Below are 25,670 nucleotides of genomic sequence, written 5' to 3' on the forward strand. Positions count from 1 at the left end.
TTTCTATTTTTTGGAAAAGAAATAATGAATAGGTTGTATGTGTTGCTGTGCAATGAAACAGTGCATTGATTTCCCGCCAAATAGTTAATGAAGAGTTCATTGCCCAGCCACCCTCTTTTGAGGTCTTTATTACTGAAAACTGTCTAATTATGCTCTAGAAAGAATCGTGTGTTCTTATATGCTGGTATTTTTTTCAAAAACATAGACAATGCATTTTCACGTAACGGTTGTCAAATCTTCTTACATCATTTTACTTCAGAGTTGAAAACATATTAAATGACAACTTATATATGCATACGTGTATAAATACGGCATGGATAAAGAAAAACAAAAAAAGAACATAGTGTATAAAATGTATAATCTAATGTCACATGAGAAAGGAGACTAAAGCATAAGGAATAGGAACTGCGCTCGTATTATAATTAGTAATTTAAAGTCACAGATGGTACTTTGAATGCATGAAGTGTCGTCAGAAATAGAAACAAAAAAATTGAATGCACGAAATCATACTCATAAACTTATTTTAAAATAATATTAAAAAAAAGCCACGACAATGCTATGTTCAGTGCATGTAGTAAAACATTTTCTGGTAAAAAAAAACTTGCATCGATTTGAGACTTACGACAGCTCTGAAAAATATCTCGTAATTTGTTTTGTTTTTTGATCACATGAAAAATACATGTAAATGTTTCCTTTGGTCGGCAAGCCTTAAAACCAGGATTAACCATGTTAACCCATCAATTATTCTTAATGTGTCCTGTACCAAGTCAGGATATGATAGTTGTAATCTAATAGTAGGAGTTCGTTTCTATGTATTCAGGTGTTTAGGTGTTGTTGGGTTTCTTTTTGTCAGTTCAGTGTTCCTGTTGTTCCAATATTTGCCTCTTATAGTTGATGCGTTTCCCTCTCGATTTTAGTTTAAAATAAATCAATAACACCCTGATTTATGACTTTTAAACAGGAGTTTACTACTGTTACCTTTATTTCTATTGCCGATAAAAAAAATTAATAAAGTATTTATAGATAAATACTTTTTTATTTTAAAGTGCAACTTGCTACATATAAATGAAATACACTATATTACAATTTAAAAAATATGCAGTCAATATATATGTATAGCTATACCAACCAGCCTGTATATGCTTATCTGACGCACTGTCATTTATGTACGAAAAATATAATAAATAAATTTCAAAATCCTTTAATTCTCATTATATCTGACGCTTAATTCTTTTTATTACATAAAATGTAGTTTCAATATATCAGTTGTGTTTGATATTAAATGAGAAAATAAAGATGAAAGTATTTTCATAATTATAATATAAAATTAATGATGCAAATATTCGATAGCAGGAACAGATACCATGGTATTGATCAGAAGATAAAGTAATTGCTATCAAACTTTATACTTGTTTAGCTTTTTAAATATTTTGATATGAACGTCACTGATGAGTCTTATGTAGACAAAACGCGTGTATGGCGTACTTAATTATATTCCTTCTACCTTTGATAACTATTTACACCAATGTGTCTATGCCAATACAGGTGTTCGTTCGTTATGAGGGTATCACCAACCCAATAGTCAGCACTTCGATGTTGACATGAATTTCAACTATATGGTCATTTAAAAACAAATTTGTTTGCAAAAGAACGAATTATCTAAAATACTAAGGATTTTCTTATTCCGGGCATAGATTTAACTATTTTAATCTGAGTGTCACTGATGTGTCTTTATGTAGACGAAACGCGCGTATGGTATATCAAATCAATTGCCTAGTACTTTTGTAACAATCATAGCAACACTTAAACAAAAACAATCTAAATAGTTCAATTATTGTTTTAAACTGGGAGTATAGAAATTGTTCAGTAAGAAAAATATTTTTCAATGTCAAGAGAGTTTATCAACATTTCTTTCTTTAAGAATGACTTTATACGGAGCAGGTAGTGCAACGGCACCAGATCCAGCTAGTTCTATTTTAGGACTCGTTCCTTCAGGTAAGGTAATCTTGAACTTTTGCATAATTGTTGCAAAAATCAGATGAAGTTCTGGTTTAGCAACAGATTCCCCTAAACATCCACGTCTGCCTGCTGAAAATGGTAACCAGCTGTCTGGTTTCTTACCAAGTTTTCCGTTTTCGTCCAGGAAGCGTGTCGGATCAAATTTATTCACGTCTTTCCATTGGTTAGGATCATTGTGGAGTGCCCAGTGATTAATCATAACCATTGTATCCTTTGGAACATCATACCCGCCTGAAAAAAAACCCATTGAATTATAGTAATAAGCGGAGCAGTTCAGAGAGGTAAAATTTTACTTTGAATACATTTCTATACAAACGTCTAATTTTTATGTTGTCGGAACATCGTAACCACCTATAAAAGACAACCTAATACAATTTCTGAGGAACGCTTTGTCTCGCCTGCAATTGTCTCTATCATATCAAAACAAAAGTAATTTTGACTGCCAAACTTACCAGTAAAATAAAGGCGCGTAGACGTAATCCTTTTGTACGGGCAAATATAGTTAAAAATTATGCAAATGTAAAAGTAATGCCACTCAAATTGGTAAAAGACTACCTCAACCATTGTAAAAGTCTGATTCAATCCAAATTAAAAAAAGAGGAATGTCCAAATTGGTAATAGACTGCCTACAACATTGTAAAAGTCTGATTAATTCAAATACTCACCAACTCGTGTGTCACAAAGTGTACTATGAGGAATACCTAATGGAGCAGGTGTACCAAGTCTCATGGCTTCATGCAAGGTGGCTTCTGTATAACTGAGATTTTCTCTGTCTTTGACAGTTGGTAATCGATCTTTTCCTATAACAATTTGAGAGCTTTTAATTTGGGTATAGAAAGCAAACTACAAACTCGTTATTTCAATTAAATAACAGGTTTTTTTTCAGGAGCTAGAACAGATATGGTATGTTAAAATAGGTGCTTCCATAAATCAATACATTTATAGTGCTTCGTGTTATTAGAGAGAAAAAAAACACCATTTTGTTAGTATATACAATGAGTTGGACTATAGTTGTCATTTAGAAAGTCAAATGCATGACTTTTTGTTTTTTTTTATATGTGATTAAGTTTCCCTGCTAAAGGTATTTTTTTTTTTATTTTATGATAGCATTTTAAGCGACTGCCATACAAGTGAGAGGCTCAGCTAGATATAAACCTAAGTCTAATAACCCTTTTCTACATACCAAAATGTCTGTACCAAGTCAGGAATATCACATTTGTTTTCTTTTCGTTTGAGCTTTTAATTTTGCTGTTTGATTATGGACTTTTCGTTTTGAATTTAAGGTATTTTGGACATTTTACTTAAATAAAGTAAAGAAAGGATTATTGTACAGTGATGGGATGAAGCATGTTTAACATGTCAAAATATTTTACCATACTTTCTTCGAACTGTTGGAAAATTTATGATAACATGTGACTTTACTATCAAATAAAACATGCGTATAAAGTATGAATTAACTGTCATTATGACAGAAGTTACACTATATTTATAAAAGAGAACCAAAATGTTTAGATATATAGAACTCTTTATATACAAATTTGTACATTTAAGGAATGAATGCAATAGATTTTTCTGTCTATGAAGATATAAAATCAAAAATGCGGTGCACACTTTTAAATACCACTCTTAGTTATTCAGTGAACACAACATTTTAAGGTTATTTCCAAATAGCCAGTCTTTTTTGTACTGTCATTCATTATAATCTCATTCTAAATTCCTTTTTAAAGGAGTCATTCATTTAAAAATGCTGATGACGTCACGGTTATATGACAAAATTATGACTGACCTGATAGACAAGAACAATCCACCAATTAAATGACGTGTTACATCCATTATTAAATCATCATAAAATAAATTAAAGCTTTTTTTATAAACTCATCAAAGCTACTAGGTTTATAGTTCTGTTCGCTAGACTCGTCTTTCGTCTACAAAAATATAAAAAGCGATGCTCTGCCTCAAATCAGAAAAGAGGAAAGTCCAAATACAGTGGGAAGTCGAAGACCATTGCGGCATTCGGCAATCCTCGGTAGAATCCGCTATTCTCCTTCTATGAGGGTACGGAATCGGCCGAGTTGAGACGAATGACCATTCAGGATCAAATTTTGTTAACAGTTTATTTATCAATAGTGCAAAAAAACCGACATAAGCAAACTTAAAAGTACTCACCAACAACTCTGTCTATTTCTTCCTGAACTTTACTCTGAATCTCTGGTAAACCAGCCATGTAACGTACAGCAAAACCTAATGTTACTGTCGATGTTTCGATACCAGCTATTTAAAAGTACATTTTCAATACATTATTTATAAATGATTGAGACAAAACTATGTAGGCAAACAAGGTAAATTAATGTGTGGATATTGCGCATTTTGCAAGCTTATAGTAATTGTTGGTTGCACTTGTACAAATATAGACAATGAATTTCCAATCAAAACACCTCTTACGGCTAAAACTGTGCCATTTGTACTTAAAAACTTCGTAAAAAAAAATTAAAGTTTATATTCCCCTCTTTTTTGTTTAAGGTCAAACTATAGATCTGTGTGGCATTTCTTCAACATGCATATGCTTCTTATAACATGTTTAACACCAAGAAAAAAATGCATTTAAATTTGTAAAACTCTAAGATTATTACACAACTTTTATTCATTTCAACTCACCAGTAAAAATGCCGATTAAAGTTTGTCTAAGATGTGTGTCAGATAGCTGGGATAATATTTCCTCGTTTTCTTCCTGTTCTGCTTCTTTTCTTGCCAATATCAAAGAATCAGTAAAATCTCTAATATTGTCTGAAATCAGTATTAAGTTCATTTCTTTATAAGTTAAGTTTAAAAAAAAATAACTCAAACCAACATATGTGACAGCTAGTGTTTACTAATCTATTGAAAGAAAAAAATACATGTTTTATCCATTAACAACATTCTCAATTCAATATGTTCTAGCTATTTTCTATTACTATATTTAAAGTACAGTCAGTATTATGATTAAACAACGATATGAGGATAAGATCAATAAGAAAACAAAACAAAAACAAGAACGGGTTAGAAATTTGCAGGGTAACATATAGATTCCAATCTAACATTAGTGTCCATACAAGAAATCAAACTCTACAACATCTTAATCAATAGATAAACAAGAATGTGTCCCCAGTACACGGATGCCCAACTCGCACTATCATTTTCTGTGTTCAGTAGACCGTTAAAATGGGGTCGAAACTCTTATTTGGCATTACAATTAGAAAGATCATATCATAAGGAACATGTGTGCTAAGTTTCAAGTTGATTGTACTTCAATTTCATCAAAAACTACCTTGACCAAAAACTTTAACCTGATGCGGGACGAACAGACGAACGGACAGACAGACGAACAGACGTACAGACCAGAAAACATTATGCCCCTCTACTATCGCAGATGGGGCATAACAAGCACAATATGACGCTTATCAGGTGAAAATGAATTGTATTGGTTATTTAGATATAATTATGTATGTAAAACTTTTGTATAAACTCATTTGATTTTTTCCCTAGCCAAGTGAGGGTGTTAAAATACAGGGGTGACGCAGTATGCAACCTGGGCTACTTTGGTATTTCTATATTAGGAAATGATTGAATGAGATATTTGTTATCGTTATATAATGACATGCTGCAAGACTTCACAATAAAATAAATCATCTGATTTGTCCGTTAAAACACCGGATATGCGACAAGAGAATCACATGGAGATAATTTGAGGAAAAGCTGTCAACAGATGTCGCTCAGTTCAAATTTTTCAGCCCTTCTATCCAGTCGTCGCATCTAGCGGAACAAACACTAATCATCTATTGTTATTTTATTTTGCTATTGCTCTCAACATAAATGAAATTATTGCCACAAAAATCAGCCAATTAAAAATAAAACAAATGCTAATGTGTTTATATTATACAAGTGAGAGGTTAAAAAATAAAACAAATGTTTAAATTATACAAGTGAGAGGTTAAGCTAGCTATAAAACCAGGTTTTAATCAACCATTTTCTACATACGAAAATGGCTGTACTAAGTCAGGAATAACAGTTGGTATCAATTAATTTGGTGGGTTGAGCTTTTAATTTTTGCCATTCAATTTATATAATTAGGGACTGTTCATTTTGAGTTGTCCTCATCGTCCGATATTTTTGTGATGACACGAGTTTCCACGATAAAATGCACAGGTAAAAAAAACCTTTTACTTTTTAATAATGTAAAATTGAGTTCAATTGATTTCATCGACAAGACTTAATTTGTGAAAATATAATATAGTAACTCTTTATTACCCTCTTAACTGTTTTTTTTATTATTATTTATAGCCAAGTAATATTACGTCAAAATCACAGCTGCAGGTTTCAAAACACTTTTTTTGGTCTGTATAAAATGAAGCAAACGGTTGACAAAAGAAAGCGCAAACAAATTCATTTACAGAAGCATAGTTACTTTAACAGGATGATAATCACTCAATATTAAATTTTCAAATGTTTTGGTTAGGAGCATACCTGGAGAGAGGTCAAAATACACACCTAGTAGAGTTACACTGGTAATTTAATGTTATTACTAATAAATAGCATAGAACAGGATAAAATAAAATTAACGAGGAAGCGTGACATACTAGTTAAATAACGTTATTTTGCTAGGATCATAAAATGCGATTTCTATCAAGTTTTTCTTTTTTTTTACCCTGTTCACTTTATTTAGGAACCTCGTGTCTTCATGAACTTAACATTTCATTTTGAAATGAAGGTCAATTTCAGAATGATGCAAGATTGTTTGTAACCAATCAAAATAACGTAAAATAATGAAACATACAGTCACGTAGTGTAATTATTGTTGTATTAATATAGCAAATCTTAAAATCTGATGAGTCTTATGTAGACGAAACGCGCGTCTGGCGTATTAAATTATAATCCTGGTACCTTTGAAAACTATTTACACCACTGGGTCGATGCCACTGCTGGTGGACGTTTCGTCCCCGAGGGTATCACCAGCCCAGTAAACAACACTTCGATATTGACATGAATATCAATAATGTGGTAATTTTTATGAATTTCCTGTTTACAAAACTTAAAATTTTCCGAAAAACTAAGGATTTTCTTACCCCAGGCATAGATTACCTTAGCCGTATTTGGCACAACTTTTTAGAATTTTGGATCCTCAATGCTCTTCAACTTTGTACTTGATTGGCTTTATAAATATGTTGATTTGAGCGTCACTGATGAGTCTTATGTAGACGAAACGCGCGTCTGGCGTACTAAATTATAATCCTGGTACCTTTGATAACTATTTACACCACTGACTGGGTCGATGCCACTGCTGGTGGATGTTTCGTCCCCGAGGGTATCACCAGCCCAGTAGTCGACACTTCGGTGTTGACATGAATATCAATAATGTGGTCATTTTTATGAATTTCCTGTTTACAAAACCTGGAATTTTTCGAAAAACTAAGGATTTTCTTATCCCAGATGCTCTTTAACTTTGTACTTGTTTGGCTTTATAAATATTTTGATTTGAGCGTCACCGATGAGTCTTATGTGGACGAAACGCACGTCTGGCGTACTAAATTATAATCCTGGTACCTTTTATGACTATTTAATAAACAAAACTGCTGGCATACCTTTATTAAATGTTTCTTCGTGTTCCTCGAATTTTCTTTTGATGATAGAGATGAGCTCTTTATTCATGCTGTTCATTGTTCTATACTTATTAGTTGTCCATATTTTAAACATGATGGGGAACATATCTTCAACAAAACCATTTCCTGTCATTTCATTCATTTTCTTGTTAAGTTTCATAAACTTTATAAAATCTGGATCATCTACTTCAACACTGAAAAAAATCGATGAGATAAATAACAATTACAGCCTTAGCTAGATGAAATTGGGATAGATGTTGTATTAGACTTTAATTTATACTTTAGAGAAAAAAATAAATCCGCTTCCAAACAAAAATAAACTCTGGATCATTTAATTCAACACTGAAAAACGTTGATGAGATATACAACATTTACAAGTATATGAATTCGATTCGGATAAATATTGTTTTTAAAACTTCATTTATACTTGTAACAATAATCAGCTACCAAAATACCAACAAAAAATTACTATTCTCACTGAACTAGTACACATTTTTATTTAGGGGTCATCTGAAGAATGCCTTGGATTTTCTCGCTGTATTGAAGACCCATTTATCGACTTTGGCTGGTTTCCGCTCTTTGGTCGGGTTGTTGTCTCTTTGCCACTTTCCTGATCTCCATTTTCATTTCAAAGGATATAATGCGCTCGAATCGTATGCTTTTCAATCTTTCCTAATTTACAAAATTAATGCTAAATCTAAGTAATTAAATGTTGAGTTCTTAATGCTCTTCAAATTCGTACTTTATATTTTGAACCTTTTTAATTCGAGCGTCACTGAGTCTGATGAGTCATGCGTACAAAATTGTACTATCGGTATCTATGATGACTTCTTAAAAAATAATAAACTTGCCTAAGGCTTGTTTATCATTAAATTGAAATTCAGTATCTCCAGTTGATCAGTATATCAAAATTTCAATTTTTATTAAAACTATAAACCTCTGCAAAAAAGGTAATCTAATTGAATTCAAATGTTTTACAGTCTGGAGCTTTTTTATTGAACTGCGCACGTTGGCATTTTAAAAATAAACATGCTCTTAGTACTGTATACAAATTTTCTGGTTACCTTTCGCCGAAACACACACCATTAAGAATATTGAACACCATTAAATCTATGTAATTTTCTGGATTAAATGCTCGATTTTCTTTTGCCATTAAAGGTAAACATATATTCATTGAAGCATGTAAAACTTCCTCTAAACGGTTCCCTGCCATGTAATGCCTACAAAATAATAAGTGTTTTTCTTACTAAAATTGTTGTATACTTTATGCAATAACAATCAAAGAGATCAGGTGCATAACGGAAACCAATCTTAATGAGAGAGAACGACAAAAATCGACACTTCTAGTATATAACTTTTAAGGCCATAATCACTAATTGGTTGATAGAAAGGATATATTCATATTGCAACCCAATAGCAATATGCGTCCGATGTTTTAAATATATAGATACCAGAATAGATGTCTTATCGGTAGTTTTATCAATTCCGTCATATCCTTAATTATGAAGTTATAACCCGTTGTCGCTTCATCTGGCTGTTGGTGAGTGTATAATAAAAAGTAAAATCACAAAAATACTTAGCTCAGAGGAAAATCAAATAGGAAAGTCCATAATCAAATGGCAAAATCAAATAACAAAACACATCACAAACGAATTGACAAAGAACTGTCATATTCCTGACTTGGTACAGGCATTTTTAACAAAAATTAATTTGGCACGTTTAATTTTCTTTAAATTTTGACAAAGTATTTACTTTCACCCTTTGACAAAAATATAAAAATTTCAAAAAATTTGAACCAACCGTTTAATCAGAAAAATTACACTGGTCATAAAGCAGTTTGACAAACACTTATTTTGATCATTGAGAAGCTTTAAATTCTCTTAACAACACAACGTAATTAAAACATTTAGCTGATTTTACAGAGTTATCTCCCTGTAGTGTTATGTGCAACCTTAAGAGACATACCTGTTGGTAGTTCATGTGTTTATTCCATTTTGGTCTGCTCAGTGCTGACTTGATTTTTCTGCTTCTTAGTGAAGTTTTTAAATTTGAGCATTAGACCGTTGGTTTTCCCGTTTGAATGGTTTTACACTAGTAATTTTGGGGGCCTTTATAGCTTGTTGTTCGGTGTGAGCCAAGGCTCCGTGTTGAAGGCCGTACATTGACCTATAATGGTTTACTTTTTTTTAAATTGTTATTTGGATGGAGAGTTGTCTCATTGGCACTCACACCACATCTTCCTATATCTATATATGTGTTTATAAGTTTACCATACTTTTGTTCCATGATGGTTTTATCATTAGCCCTTTAAAACTTGTATAGTTTGGAGTTTCATATTTGTGTCTAGAGCATCCCTTCCGAGACATTAAGGTAGAAAGGGTGTTTTCCTCAATCTTGGGCCTTGAAAAAACATATATAGATCGGTCTAGTTCTTTAATGAAATGTGCAAATTTCGAGAGAAGTATGTAGTTCATGTGTAAGACTTTTCATTTTAATATAGAAAAGTATATGTTTTATCATATTTACGGCTGGTTTTTTTACAAACTCAGAATAGTTTGGTTTTTGTTTTTTTATAATTTTGCCATATGAGGATAGATATAGTTATCAAAGGTAGATAACTTATAAAAAAGTGGAGATTACTCGATAAAGTAACTTTTGTAATAGATTGTGTTTTTCTTTTTCTTATCTGAAAGCATATTATTAATGTAAGAGCTGTAAGAGCTATAATCTTATCATTTAATTCTGGATGTAACGCGTCGCGCATCGCGCGTTATTCAGTGTGCACCAAATTTTTTATGTTATTTCTTCATAGACAGAAACAAGAATGTGTCCAAAGTACACGGATGCCCCACTCGCATTATCATTTTCCATGTTCAATGGACCATGAAATTGGGTAAAAAATCTAATTTGGCCTTAAAAGTAAAAAGATCAACTAATAAGGAACATGTGCACTAAGTTTCAAATTGATTGGACTTTAACTTCATCAAAAACTACCTTGACCTAAAACTTTAACCTGAAACTTACACTTTTAATTTCTATGTTCAGTGGACCATGAAAATGGGATCAAAAGTCTAATTTTGTTTTTAAATAAGAAAGATCGTATCATAAGGAACAGGTGTACTAAGTTTCAAGTTGATTGGACTTCAGCTTCATCAAAAATTACCTTGACCAAAAACTTTAACCTGAAACTCACACTTTTAATTTCTATGTTCAGTGGACCATGAAAATGGTGTCAAAAGTCTAATTTTGTTTTAAAATAAGAAAGATCATATCATAAGGAACATGTGTACTAAGTTTCAAGTTGATTGGACTTCAGCTATATCAAAAACTACCTTGACCAAAAACTTTAACCTGAAACTCACACTTTTAATTTCTATGTTCAGTGGACCATGAAAATGGTGTTAAAAGTCTAATTTTGTTTTAAAATAAGAACGATCATATCATAAGGAACATGTGTACAAAGTTTCAAGTTGATTGGACTTCAGCTTCATCAAAAACTACCTTGACCAAAAACTTTAACCTGAAGTCAGTACCATAGGATTTTAATTGCATTTAATCCAAACTTTACCCACAAATACTATTTACAAGAATCAGTTTATCAAATTCCTACCTTAATGCCTTTACAGCAATTTTTCTATGCAGTTTCCATGTTGGTGTATACTTAGCAAAAATTATATCTTTACTTCCCTCCGTGAACATGTGAGCTGAAAGCACAATTTCTCACAGATATAAAATATATTGATATATTTACCACAAAAAGAGATATAAATCTTTGACGATTTGTCATTCAAATGCATGCTAATAACAACATTAACGGTGCCAATTTTCTTGCACCAGATGCGCATTTCGATAATACATGTCTCTTCAGTGATGCTCCGTTTCAGAATCTAAAGCATCATGGGTAATTTCATTGTTCGTAACCCAAAATGAAAATAACAGTATGTCATTGGTTAAATTTCCATTGTTTATGACATTTTTAACCAATTAGACGTTTTGGTGTACACTTTTGAAAATATTACCCATGATGCATTAGATTCTGATTAGGGGAATTGATAAGTTTCAAGCAGTTGTTATCTATAGCTTGTTTTTCCAAAATTCATTTTCCGCCAAATTTTAAATGACTTTCTCTAATACAAGGACATGAACCTTTCATTTTTCTGTCTTTAGTATACTATTACTGTATGATAGTCTTTTAAAAAGCTTGTTATTTTGTTACAAAGTCCCTAACATTCTAAGAGCATACGATACAGATAGAGGGGGAGGTAATGACGTTGGTAACGTAAAATGCTATTTTGCGACGTCAAATTGTGACATTGTGGTTTTTTTATGACTAAAACTGATATACCTCGAAAACGAATACATGAACTCTTTATTAAATTGACATTAAGTTTTATTATGTACGAAAATTATTTGTTTGTACAAATTTTAATGAATAAATCCTCAATGAAATTTTTAAAATTTGATAAAAATAAATGTCTCAAATTTCTACCTCTATTATCTCTTATAGTACACATTAAGGTATACATGTGTATGTTTTTATTACAGATTTGAATTGTTTAGGTGAAATGCAAATGTTTGTAAAATATTAATCATGAGATCGCAACTGTGTCGCCATATGCCCTTTTGTAAGACAGTATCTCTTAAAGTAGCACATGAAGGTGTGCTTTTATTACAGATATGAATTTCTTAGATGAATTGCACATTTTGTCAAATATTTATCATGAGATTGCAACTGTATCGCCGTATGCCCTTATGTATGACAGTATCTCTTAAAGTAGCACATGAAGGTTTGTTTTTATTACAGATTTGAATTGCTTAGGTGAAATGCAAATTATCGTAATTTTTTTATCATGAGATCGCAACTGTATCGCCGTAGTCCATTATAGTTCGGGTGACTGGTGAAAAAATTGTAGGTTTGATGATAAAACCACCAAATTTGACATGGTAGTAGTAATTGTTATTTCAAAACATATTAGCTATGACCAAATCTTGCATTTTCAATATGGCGGCTTTTTCCAAGATGATCGCCATAAAATATCAAAATCTGCATATATATAACTTATATAAGGTGAGTTTCTGGGTCAAAATTATGTATGACAGTATCTGGTCTATGTATCTATGTATCTAGTTTACACATACCTGTATGAATGAAAGGTCTGTCAGCAAAATCAGCTTTGCTTTTGACTAATGCTTCTGTGACACTGTTTACATCGTTTAAAACAACCATATGATAAGGTCCTGTAAAAAGTAGCTTTCTGTACATAGTTGTCATTTTTTTCTTACCCAATAGATAAATAAAAGGTGTTATATGTGATGATATTTAACAGGAATAGACATTTGAGTTATCCTCAAAGACGTCCTGCATAATTCTCCGATGTACCCTTGTATCTTTTGTTTTTTATTTGGGAATATATTTCCAACTTGATTCAAGTTTTTTGTATGTTTATCTGATATTTTATTTATTTTGTGTTGGTAACTTGTTATGTTCGCCTATTTTTTCAATTTAAATTTTTTCATTTTGGAAATTAGAAATTTTTTTTGCATAATTTGATGAATCCTTTTATCTTAAATAGGAATATTCTGTGATATAGATACAATGGATAAGCGTTTATTCTAGAAAAAGAAACCATGAGCCCGGAGGGCGAATGGTTTGTTTTTCATGAATCAACGCTCATCCATTGTATCTATAACTTAAACTATTGTGTTAATGTCTTTTAAAAATTAACGCCTTAATTAGAAGGTATTGTAAGTGAATATAAATAATTTGTAATCGTGTCAAACGAACCATTACAATAAATAAATATAACAATCAAATGGTTACAAAATACAAATATATTAATTTATAACACAAAACGCCAACCATTAAAGATCTTCATACTTTACGGCATTTGAATGTTATCTGTTATTACAAAATAAGATATACTGATTTCGAACTTATTTCTATTAAAATTGAAAATAGAAATGGAGAATGTGTCAAAGGGAAAACAACCGACAAAGAACATATCATAAGTATTTGTCCGAAATTTCTAGCAAAAGCTTAATTCTAAGAACATCACGATTTTCTAGCATAGAAATTTGCCAAATAAAAATATGTAGTTAAACAGATGTAATCATATTATGTTAATTTGTAAAACAATAAAGGACAAATAGAATGTAGTCATTTTTGTTTCAAACATGTGGAATAGCCAACAATAATTCGATATTAAACGACCAAACTCTTTTTTATTACACAAAATATCCACAATAACATACAAAGCAAGAACAAAAACTGGAAAACTAGAGAAAAGGGACAGCAAAGAGAATTCAGGGATTCGAACCTTAACAGATAAGTCCGTACCTTAAATCATTTATCTTAACTATGAAACCTCGTGGCTACCAATTCATACTATACGTTTGTCTATTATGTATATATACAGGTACAAGCCCTGTGTGTCTGTTGTACCGATGTATATCATAAATTCATTTATATGTATAAAATAGACATTTAAATCGTAACCGATTGGTAGCCTAGAGGTTTCGTCGACATGTTGATGTCAGTAGCACGTTACAGAATTCATGGACGGGTTCGATTCCCAGTGAAGGAATTTAGAAATTACAAAAATGAAAGGTAAGTTTTTAAAATAATTCTATAAGTGAACAGAAATCAGTAAATTAGTCAATTCAAACTTAATGTTATTAGGCACACACAGGAAACAAAAGAATATTAAATGTTGAGTTCATTTCAGAGACAGATTTAGGAAGCGTTGATTCTAGAAAAAGAATCCACGGTAAATGAATAGGCTGACGTCACCACAATGGTTTAATTTCTTTTCCTATTAGAGACATTGAAAACCCATTGGTGGCCTTGTGTTATTTTCTGCTCTATGATCGGGTTGTTTTCTCTTTGACAAATTCTCCATTTCCATTTACCATTTTACAATTTGTCATTATTCTTCATTGCTCTGATGTTCTAAATCCTATCAGATTTTCAAACTATACTGATTCGAAACATTGATCTTTATCATGTTTGGGTTATTCAATTCTTAAAGAAAACCTGAAATAAAGTATACAGGTATACATATATATAAACATTTCAAATTATATCTATAAACACAGTGTCACCATTTTCTCCTTAACTGACACTATTTTAACCTAGGTATTTCAAGCTCTTAGTTTTCCTACAGCAAATTGCATTGAGTGTGTAGTTAAAAGGTGATATCATTGGATAGCTTCCTTGCTAGCTAAACCGTGGAGTCATTATTAGGTTATTTATAATATCCTCTTATAAGAGTATAGACTAGTCCAACAGATAACCAATCTGTCGGTTGTCTGTAGGACAAGACTCCTCAGAAAGAAGGGTAGTATACCTAACCTTATAATGACTTCACGATTCAATTCCAAGCCACCTTACCAAAGATATTACCTTTACCTACACACTCGATGCATTTTGCTGTTATATCTCTCAAACTGTGTTTTACTAACCTGCACTAACAGTAAACACTGGTCCATACTTTTTCGCATATTTTACAAATATTTCATGTAGAAATTTGGCTTGGATAACTAGAATTGAAGAAAACTACACATTAATCTTTTAATTATACAAACAAGAGTATACCAAAATATTTAATACCTAGACAAAACGATCAAATACTTGGGTATAATACACAAATACTTAGTTAGAAAACACAAATACTTATACAGAAAACAAATTCAATCTAATCAAAAACGTTATGGACAAAATAAGAACCGTGTTCTTCTGATATGCTGCAAAACCGTTGACAAGCATGTAAAACGCTAACATTCGTATAAAAAGAAATATAGTCTGATTATAAAAGCATTTTTTTACAGATGAGAAAATAGTTTTTAGATTATGGTCTATGAATTTCAATCTCAGGTAAGAGAGAGGAAACATAATATAGTTTATGCTTGGTCCGTTTCTGTGTGTGTTACGTTTCGGTGTTATGTCGTTGTTCTCCTCTTATATTTAATGCGTTTCCCTCGGTTTTAGTTTGTTACCCCGATTTTGTTTTTTGTCCCTGGATTTATGAGTTTTGAACAGCGGTATACTACTGTTGCCTTTATTTAAGGCTTAAAGACAGCAAGTCACTCAACATAGCTGTTTATTATATTTAGCAAACATTTTACCTTCATAGCTTCTAATCAGAGGCCAGCAAAAAATGGTATTTCATTTATAGCTGCAAATCAAACGCAGTGGCGGATCCAGCCATTTTAAAAAGGGGGTTCCCAACCCAGAATAAAGGGGTTCCAACTATACGCTCCCATTTAAATGCATTGATCGTCCAAAAAAAAAGGGGGTTCCAACCCCCGATACCCCCCTCTGGATCCGCCACTGAAAGGCCATAAAAATGGTATTACCTTCATAACTTCCAATCAGAGGCCATAAAAATGGTATTACCTTCATATCTTCCAATCAGAAGCCATAACAATGGTACTACCTTGATAACTTCCAATCAGAGGCCATAAAAATGGTATTACCTTCATAACTTCCAATCAGAGGCCAATAAAATGATATTACCCTCATAACTGCCAATCAGAGGCCAATAAAATGATATTACCTTCGTAACTGCCAATCAGAGGCCAATACATTGATATTACCTTCATAACTTCCAATCAGAGGCCAGCAAATTGGTCCTGGAGGCAGATTATATTTCCATCTTTGTCTGAGTTTGTATACAACAAGTACAACTAGTAATCCAATTAGAACTTCCTGGATATTCAACGTTGATATAACTGAACTCAACATTCTGCCATTACAGGTATATGAAAACACAATTAAAGTTACAAAAAAGTTTTAAAAAATAAATAATGCTAAATGTGGACTTCTTACTTATATGCAATCTGATGTTCAGTTGTTGTCGTTTGTTGATTTGGTTCATGAGTGTTTCCAATTTCTCGTTTATTTATATAGAATAGACCGTTGGTTTTCCTGTTTAAATGGTTTTACACTCGTTATTTTTGGGACCCTTTATAGCTTGCTGTTCGGTGTGAGTCAAGGCTCCGTGTTGAAGACCGTACCTTGACCTATCATGGTTTACTTTTATAAAGTGTGACTTGGATGAAGAGTTGTCTCTTTGGCACTCATACCACATCTTCCTATATCCAATTAAATGTTTTGTGGAATGTTTACTAGTTTTGAACAGGATAAAACTTAAATAAAGCATTTCTTTAGTTGATACAAAAGTACATCTGCACAATTAAAGGGTGAAATGCCAATTTAACAAAGACTAATAGGGAAAACTCCTGAAGACAAGTATGAATTTAATCTGTCTGCCATGAGATCCAGAAACTTTGATTACTCGGGTTTGATTATCAGTTGACGTTGTAGTCGTAAACCTGTCTAGCATTTAACGTTTTATCTGGTGTTGTATAGTCAATAGCAATGCATGATGTCTGGAGCGTTGTTGTAGGGATTGTTAAATGAGATGCTTAAATTGTCTAGTAACAATATCATGAATACGTTTACGTATTCCATTCCTGCTTACGAAATCATAATGGCCTGACGTCGATTTTTAGTGCTCATTTTCTGCAATATAGAAATGCAACATTATTTATGATGAAAGTATTCATGGATCCAAAGAAATGTTTCACGGAGAATCAAATATATAAGAAATCATATACTTGTTTCAAATTTTGCTTTCAGATATCGTGATACGTCAAGAATCCGGTATGTTCAATTACCTGAGTAAAGTCAGGTATTGGAAATTTTTTAAAACAGAAAAAAACAAGAATGTTTCCTAAGTACACGGATGCCCCATCCGCACTATCCTTTTCTAAGTTCATTGGACCGTGAAAATGGGATAAAATCTCTAATTTGGCATTAAATTTTAAAAGATTATATCATAGGGAACATGTTTGCTATATTTCAAGTTGATCGGACTTCAACTTCATCAAAAACTACCTCGACCAAAACTTTAACCTGAAACGGACAGACGGTCGAACAGACGAACAGAAGGACGGAAGGATGAACAGACGGACGGCCGGACGTACAGACCAGAAAACATAATGCCTATAAATGGGGCATTAACATATTGGATATCCAGTAATCATTAAAGGCAACTTATGAAGATTAATCTGATTTGGTATTTTAAAAAAAACAACACAAAAATGTGTGTTTCATTATTATCCAGTTGTCATCCATTCGTTTGATGTTTTTGAGCTTCATTTTGCCATTTGATAATAGACTTTCTGTTTTGAATTTTCCTCGGAGTTCATTATTTTTGTAATTTTACTTTTTAAAATCTGTGAGTATGTTTCATGGGGAAATCACATCCAACTTATATATATATTTCCCAGCTGTCATAACGTATACCATTCAGTGATCAACCATCAAGTACGTCAAAAAGCGGGGGGGGGGGGGGGGGGGGGGAGGTATGGGCGTTTTGTCTGAGTCAGATTTTTTTTCAAATGGTACTTCCCTTAGACTTTAAACAACATGGGATCATTCATATCATGGGATAAAAAAATCAGTACACAGATTTTACAGAAATATATACATTTCCCCCGACAGTGAACATTTATCACCCATTGAACACATTGATATATTACCTCTATGACCGGACTATTTGGACAGTGCAATGAAATTAGTTTTTAAACAACATTTTAGTATTTCAATTGTTTTAATGTATATTTAGGTTTTGTATTTATTTTATTATTCTATACATTTTGTACTTTGTCGTAAATTCAGGCAAAAGTGTTGTACACGGATTATGTGTCATAATTTTGGACAAAGGTCTTAAATGCATTTACTCTATTTATCTCATTATTTATTCTCTGTGACAGTTTGGAACTGTCCAAATAGTCTGATGATCACCCGAGTATTTTGGCAATTAAAGATAATATCTCAGATCTTGATCAAAACAATTTTACCTTTAATTTTCCCCTATTTATCAAGACTTTGTTGAAAAACGTATACGTAAAATTAATGTTAAAAAAGCCACTGGTATAGAGGGTATCTCACCTAAATTAATGCATTTTGCTAAACCTGCTATTGTAAAACCCCTCAGAGGCGGATTTAGGGGGGCAGGGGGCCCGCCCCCCCCCCCTTTTTGGGAAAAAAATTGGTTGCTTATATAGGGAATCACTGAATCGTGACTGGAGCGGGCCCCCTCTTAGGTCAGTCAGTGGGCCCTTACTTATGAAAATTTCTGAATCCGCCACTGCCCCTTACAGATATTGTTAATTTATCATCATCATCATCGACCTTCCCTGACCGTCTTAAAGATGCTCAAGTTGCACCTATTCACAAAAAGAATAGTGTATTAGAAAAGGGAAATTATAAACCGGTAAGTGTTTTACCGGCTATTTCAAAAAAAATTTGAAAATGCCATAGAAGTACAATCAGTACAGTACTTTGATAAAATCTTCAGTCCTTTTTTGGCAGCTTTTAGATCTGGTTTTGGATGTCAGTCAATTTTATTAAGAGTGATTGAAGATTGGAAATTAGCCTTAGATCAAAATAAATACCTTGCAGCTATCCTTATGGACTTGTCAAAAGCATTTGACTGTCTCCCCCATGACTTACTGCTACTGAAACTAAAAGCTTATGGTCTCTCCAAATCCTCACTTGATATGTTATATAGTTATTTAACAAAAAGAAAACAGTGTGTGAAAGTAAACAAAAATTTAAGTGGTATACTTGACATATTTAAAGGGGTACCACAATGTTCCATCCTTGAACCCATCCTATTTAATATTTTTATTAATGAATTGTTCTTTTTTGTAAAAAAATGTTCTTTATATAATTATGCTGATGACAATACTTTGTCAAATTCTGGAAATTCCTTACATGTACAAGATGTTATTTCTGCTCTTGAGGAAGACATCAATTATTTGATACAGTGGTTTTCTTCCAATAAAATGCAGGCCAACCCAGAGAAATTTCAAGCTATCTCTCTTGGCAAAAAAAAACACATGATAAAAAGATTGTTTGATTTGAATGGTATTTCTATATCATGTGAGAATGAGGTTAAACTACGTTGAGTTACGATTGATTTTAAATTAAACTTCAATTTACATATTTCAAATATTTGTAAAAGGCTGCAAGGCAATTAAATGTTTTGAAAAGAGTTGGGAAACATCTAAACAAACTGAGTAAACTAACAATTTATTACTCTATTATTATGTCTAACTTTAGTTACTGCCGTTTGACTTGGCACTTCTGTGGGGAACAAAATACCAGAAAAATAGAAAAAAAACAAGAACGAGCGCTTCGATTTATTTATGAAGACCATCAGAGCTCATACGAAACACTCCTGCATATTTCAAACCTTCCATCATTAAAAACTCGTAGAATGCGCTCAATTGCCTTGGAGACCTTTAAAATAATTAATAAAAAATGTCCTTTATTTATGCTGAACGGGTCGTTGTCGACCTGGGTACTCCATCAAGATTATTCAAATTATTTATTCTCTGTGACAGTTTGGACTATAATTTACAAATACGTATCGGACACTAATTACTCTTTTAACCTATTGCAATTTCTAATTTGTCTTCAGTTAATCTGCTTAATCCCTTAATTGATTGTGCTTATATATATTGTTATAGTTTGTATGTTACTTTACATTTAGTTTGGAGTTTGTTGTTCGGTCTTGCCGGACTGCTAAAATAAAAGTTAAAGGAGCGAATATTCCTTCTTGATTTACATTTAGCTGGAACGTCATTTCACCAGGCTATACCTAAATGAAATTGCTCCAAATTGCTATTTTGGCATTCCCAAAAAGTGACTCATTTTACCATTTCATCTTTAAATAGGTAGATATATGCATGTAATACTTGCCACTGGGCTGAAACTATATATCAAGGCAAGCATTTATAACCAAATATCTAATATACATCCTTGTTCTAGGTAATCCCTATAATACATGTTATTAAAATAATTTTCATTTACCTTTTCTTGTAGGACTCCTAGCTGTAGATCGATAATACACCCAATTATTAATAAGAGTTCCGGCAAAAACACAATCTGTATGTAGATTATTCTATATATAATCTCATCAAATATTCCGCTATTTATAAATAAATGTGTCACTGTATTGTGCAGTTCAGTACATGTGTAGTCTGTGTAAATATTTGTCATCAACTGTATGCATATGACTAGAACTGGACTAACCGGGGTTACGAATTAGAACGGTTTAATAACTGGCGTTAAATTACAGGTACGAGACGAGCCTTTCTTTTATATACACTCACTGTTTGAGTGATATACATAAGTACAAATATACATGTATCTCGTCTTGTACCTTTTCTTTAAATGTCCTTAAATTTTATTCATATTCATGTTGAGGGTTCGTTATTTTTTGCTCGGTACGTACATATATTTATCATGTTTATATATGTGGCGAATTTCATTTTTTAAATGAATTGTAAATTTTGCATTCAAAAAAGTATTTATAACGTGAACTTAAAATCATAAAAAATAGAATTATTGATTAATTTCATTGAACCTTTAACATCAAACAATCTAATGGTCGAATGAAGGACATAATTTATGGATGGACAAAAGTAAAGAGGTATATACACATACTTCTAAGTTTAAACTCTTACTGATAAAACATTGTAAAAGGAAACTATGCCTCCTGTTACTCATTATTGCCTGATATTCAAAACATGATCAGGTGACAATATTTTTTACTGTGCACTCGTGATATTTCATAAGCAATTATCGACTTATTTCGATCTCTTGTCAATGATATATATCAGCAAATAGCAGCGAAATTTGTATACATGTACTTTTAGCAAACAAAACTGTGTGCAAAATGATCATGTAGTATTATTGCTAAAAGGAGTTATAAAGAAAGAAAAGATGCATACAGAAAAGAAATCTAAAAGAAATAAAAAGAAGACGGAGTATAAGAAATAAAATGGACTTGTACAAATAAAGTGTTCTGCTACTCCGCTCCCATATTGAACAAACAGCTAGTAGTGTGAGATTTTCTTATATTTTTTCAGCGTTTAGCATATGTTGATTTCTTTGAATAGTCGGAGACAACTTTTTAAATTTAAAAAACTAAACCCCAAAATTTCGGGTGTAAATGCAGAATTAAACAATAATTTTACATCAACGAAAAATATTAAATTCATTTGAACTTGCTACGAGACGGGAGAACTAACAACGGGCCTAGTTTTTCGTCCTATTTCTAAAGCTCGTCGATTTTTATACGACCGCAAAAAAATGTTTGCGTTCGTATTTATAATGGTATGATGTCGTTGTCGTCTGCATCTGCGTCGTCCGAAGACACATTTGGTGTCCGGACAATAACTTTAGTTTGAGTGAATAGATCTCTATGAAATTTTATAAGGAGGTTCAATACTTTGAAAGGTTGGAATTGATTTTGGGGATGATGGTCCCAACCGTTTTGGAATAAGGGGCCCAAAGGGTGCCGAAAACAAGCATTTTTTCTACTTTCAGGATATCACCTGGTGTATAAGTATTTCAATTGCTCTGAAATTGTACCACACTGTTTAATACCACAGGTAAAAGGTTTTGATTGATTTTGAGGGTTAGAATTTGGGGCCGAAAAAGGGGCCTAAATAAGCATGTTTGTAGTTTCCAGTCTATACCTTGTGTTTAAGTGTATAAATCTCTCTAAAATTATACGATAAGTTTCCATACTACAAAGGGATGGTTATGAGGGGTGGTGGCTCAAACCATTTAGCAGTTTAGGGACAAAATAGGGGAAAGACAAGCGCTTTTCTGGTTAAAGGACCATTTAGACAATTTAAAAGTAGTGCAAGGGAGGTAAGCCAGTTCCATTTAAAGTATACTGTTATATATATGTTTGATTACCTCCCTTACACTGCTTAAAATTATGTATTAAGAAATGATGATTGTCTTGATATTATTAGCTGTAAATTTATATTTAGACATGTTAGAAGTTACTATTAATTAATATCAATTTTAACCATGACTGTCATTTTATATTTCATGATGTATTAAAACGAGTAGTTTATATTGATGCAAACTCTTTTGTGGGGATTATTTATTCAACAGCAAAGTGTATTGCTCAAAAGCAACAAAAAAAAAAGGTTCATAAGACCACATTCATTCTGTGTCAGAAACCTATACTGTGTCAACTATTTAATCACAATCCAAATTCAGAGCTGTATCAAGTTTGAATGTTGTATCCATACTTGCCCAAACTGTTCAGGGTTCGACCTCTGCGGTCGTATAAAGCTGCGCCCTGTGGAACATCTGGTTTTAATTGTTTTTCGATAATGAAAATGTATTGTGTATATATACACCATTGCCACATGCATCTTTGTAATTTTTGAATAACTATAAGCTTTCTTAAACTTGGTATACTAAGCTTCACTTGAGCATGCTGCACGTATGAGGCCATCTTGTATGAGGCGTGTCCATGACAATTGATCATTGTCTTCCTGTAAACATATATACACGTATAACCCGAATAATGCCCGTCAGTCGTTATATTCCGCCTATCTTCGACTTTGCTACATAGATAGGCTATAGGCCGCTAGAGGGTGCAGAATTATTCGAGTAAATACATGTACCGATGATCATATACTTCATAGTTATAATTATATTTTGTTGTTTTCTTTCCTTTGGACCACATGCAGTTTAAGACAGACATACACAGAAAATTATCTTACTTTCTTAGATCTTCTTTGCACTACGTATCATCACAGGTACGTGCTATGAAATCAACACCAATAAAAAGTATGGAGGAGGATATGAAAAACATACCACCATTAGGCAAGAGAAGGGCGTGCAAAGCCATGATATAGGCCAACACATATCAGTGTTAACAGTAAGTAAGTAAGTATGTAATTTTTATTGGTTTGAAATTCAAAATTACAGGATTGATACCAAGACAATACAAAACATACAAACATATATATCATACTAAATTCATAAACATTGTGTATGTATATATATATATGAGGAGGTGGTACCTCAAAGTTATTAAGTACTTAATAAAGCATTTCTAGAAATGTACATGTCGCTTATAAATTTAACAATAATTCTAATTATATCAGTCTCACCACACGAATACAAAAATTTAAATCTTGCTTCATTAGTCATATTTTAATAATAAAGATGGAACTATTCACTAATTTTGAAAAACAATTGGTCTCTAATTATATTTAGTTTTGTACATTTTAAAGTGAAATGAAATTCATCTTCTACTTCTAATAGGCACAAATGGCAAATTATTTCTTCTACAGGGGTTTTATGGTGACGCCCTTGTTCAACTCTAAGAACACTATTACTAATGCGAATTTTAGCAAAATGCCCTATTACTTTTCTGTCTATATTTAACATTAAATAGGTTTCCAATTTATAATTGTCTTTAATCTGTCTATATGTTCTCAGCAGTGTACTGATTTATTATCACAAAATATATTTTCTTTCCAATAATTAAGATATATCTATCATTAAGTTTGGTATGAATTTCATATAATAAACGCCTTTTTGAAATCATAAGTATCATGATTTTTCCAAACATGTGAAAAATTTAATGTAGCAACTGTTCAATCTTTTTAGCAAATCCATTGGCTAATTGCAGGTTTGAACAATATACATCTTTAAGTTAACAATTGTTATTGGATTTTATTACATGCAACCAGAAGCCAATTGACAGTTTTAAAGCTTCTATAAAAACTGGATACATACCAAGTTCAGCTAGTACTGCTAAATTGACAGCTGATTTATTAAATCCAATTAAAGCTTTTGCAAATTTAATCTGAATTTTAATGGTAGCCAATATGACCAATATTTTGACTCTAGATTTGTAATATCTTTTATCATATAAAGAAACCAAACTTCACTACAATAAAGAAGTATAGGTGTAACACAAGACCACCCAATGAATACCAAACTGAAAAAAAATCTCATCAGGCAGACTCAAAATATCCAGCCTAGTTTACACTAGAGACAAGGGCATTACAAAGAAAACACCAGAAAGCTCTACCTGGATGAGATATTATACCGATGGGTGAGCCACAAATGCCACAACAAAAGGAGGGGCTGGTATATATACATTAAGTACCCCAATGGAGATCAACTATCAGAGGCTAGTTTACCAACACGCCTACATTGTTCAAACTACAGAGATGAAGAAGAAGCCATTACTCATGCTGCACACTCCATCAAAAAATGAAATCGATAACACAACCCAAGAAGTAGTTCTGACTGATGTCCTCTCTGTGATAAAAGAACGACATCTTCTTCTTCTCTATTCTTTCCTCCACTATCTGGAGTACCACTACTTTTGTAGTGTAGCACGGATAAGCAACTGATTTACTGTAAGCAACTGTGTGCATGTGCAGGAATATTATACAGTGAATATGATCGGTGCACAAACCAGTATTATTTCGCCTAAATATATTGTTCTAGATACTGGTATAAAGAATATCAACACAGCCTGGCGTGCCCACCACTAATTTACAACGCAACGGCAGTTGGTCTTATCCAAAATGAGCTAAGGCTGCGATCCCAGCTGGGAGCTGAATTCAAACATAAAACTTTAAAATAACTTAATGTCAAATCTCTTTTTGTAAACGTGCAGGAAACTGTTCCATCACCATACTATATACATTTGAACTCCATATAAATCACACATGGTATGTCAATTACACACTAATCAATGTCTATTACTTTAAAAGTTTATGCACTGTGGCATATACTAAAATCTAAAATCACTTCGTGTACCACCAAATTTTCAATGTTACTGTGGCAATTTGTAACTCAGCATATAACTCAACTTTCTATTGTTCATTCTAAATTAAACCAATATGCACATCTTTATTGGTACTTCACTCAAGTTTCCTTACACTGCACCATTAGCCTTATATCTCTTGACCTACTTCACTAAAAACACACAGCAAGTTAAGTTAGGGAGAAAATCAGTAGCTTACATAATAGTTACTTTATCACCTATTTGGGACAAATATTTTATTATCCGAGTATAATTTCCTTATACCTTAATAGAAAAATAATTTCTTAACTTAATAGAACAACTTAGCCGTTTATATCAACCCTTAAGTTTCCTTACAAAC

At 32.3% G+C, this 25,670-nt stretch overlaps 1 protein-coding gene across 2 annotated transcripts; it reads right to left on the reverse strand.

Annotated features, from left to right (window-relative positions):
* Positions 1–1,016: 1,016 nt before the first annotated feature.
* LOC143049740 (steroid 17-alpha-hydroxylase/17,20 lyase-like) lies at positions 1,017–20,717 on the reverse strand. Of its 2 annotated transcripts, XM_076223437.1 has the most exons (11): positions 20,539–20,717; positions 16,248–16,396; positions 15,114–15,191; positions 12,792–12,890; positions 11,263–11,356; positions 8,717–8,872; positions 7,635–7,846; positions 4,675–4,803; positions 4,186–4,290; positions 2,685–2,819; positions 1,017–2,250 (listed from the first exon to the last, which is right to left on the reverse strand). In XM_076223437.1, the coding sequence occupies exons 2-11, from the start codon at positions 16,393–16,395 to the stop codon at positions 1,889–1,891; spliced, it is 1,518 nt and encodes a 505-aa protein (XP_076079552.1). In that variant the 5' UTR covers position 16,396; positions 20,539–20,717; the 3' UTR covers positions 1,017–1,888. The 2 variants fall into 2 exon arrangements, with proteins under 2 accessions (XP_076079552.1, XP_076079553.1); XM_076223438.1 differs by lacking the exons at positions 16,248–16,396; positions 20,539–20,717 and adding an exon at positions 16,008–16,026.
* Positions 20,718–25,670: the final 4,953 nt, after the last annotated feature.

The sequence above is a fragment of the Mytilus galloprovincialis genome, chromosome 10, assembly GCF_965363235.1.
Source record: "Mytilus galloprovincialis chromosome 10, xbMytGall1.hap1.1, whole genome shotgun sequence".
Classification (NCBI taxonomy): domain Eukaryota; kingdom Metazoa; phylum Mollusca; class Bivalvia; order Mytilida; family Mytilidae; genus Mytilus; species Mytilus galloprovincialis.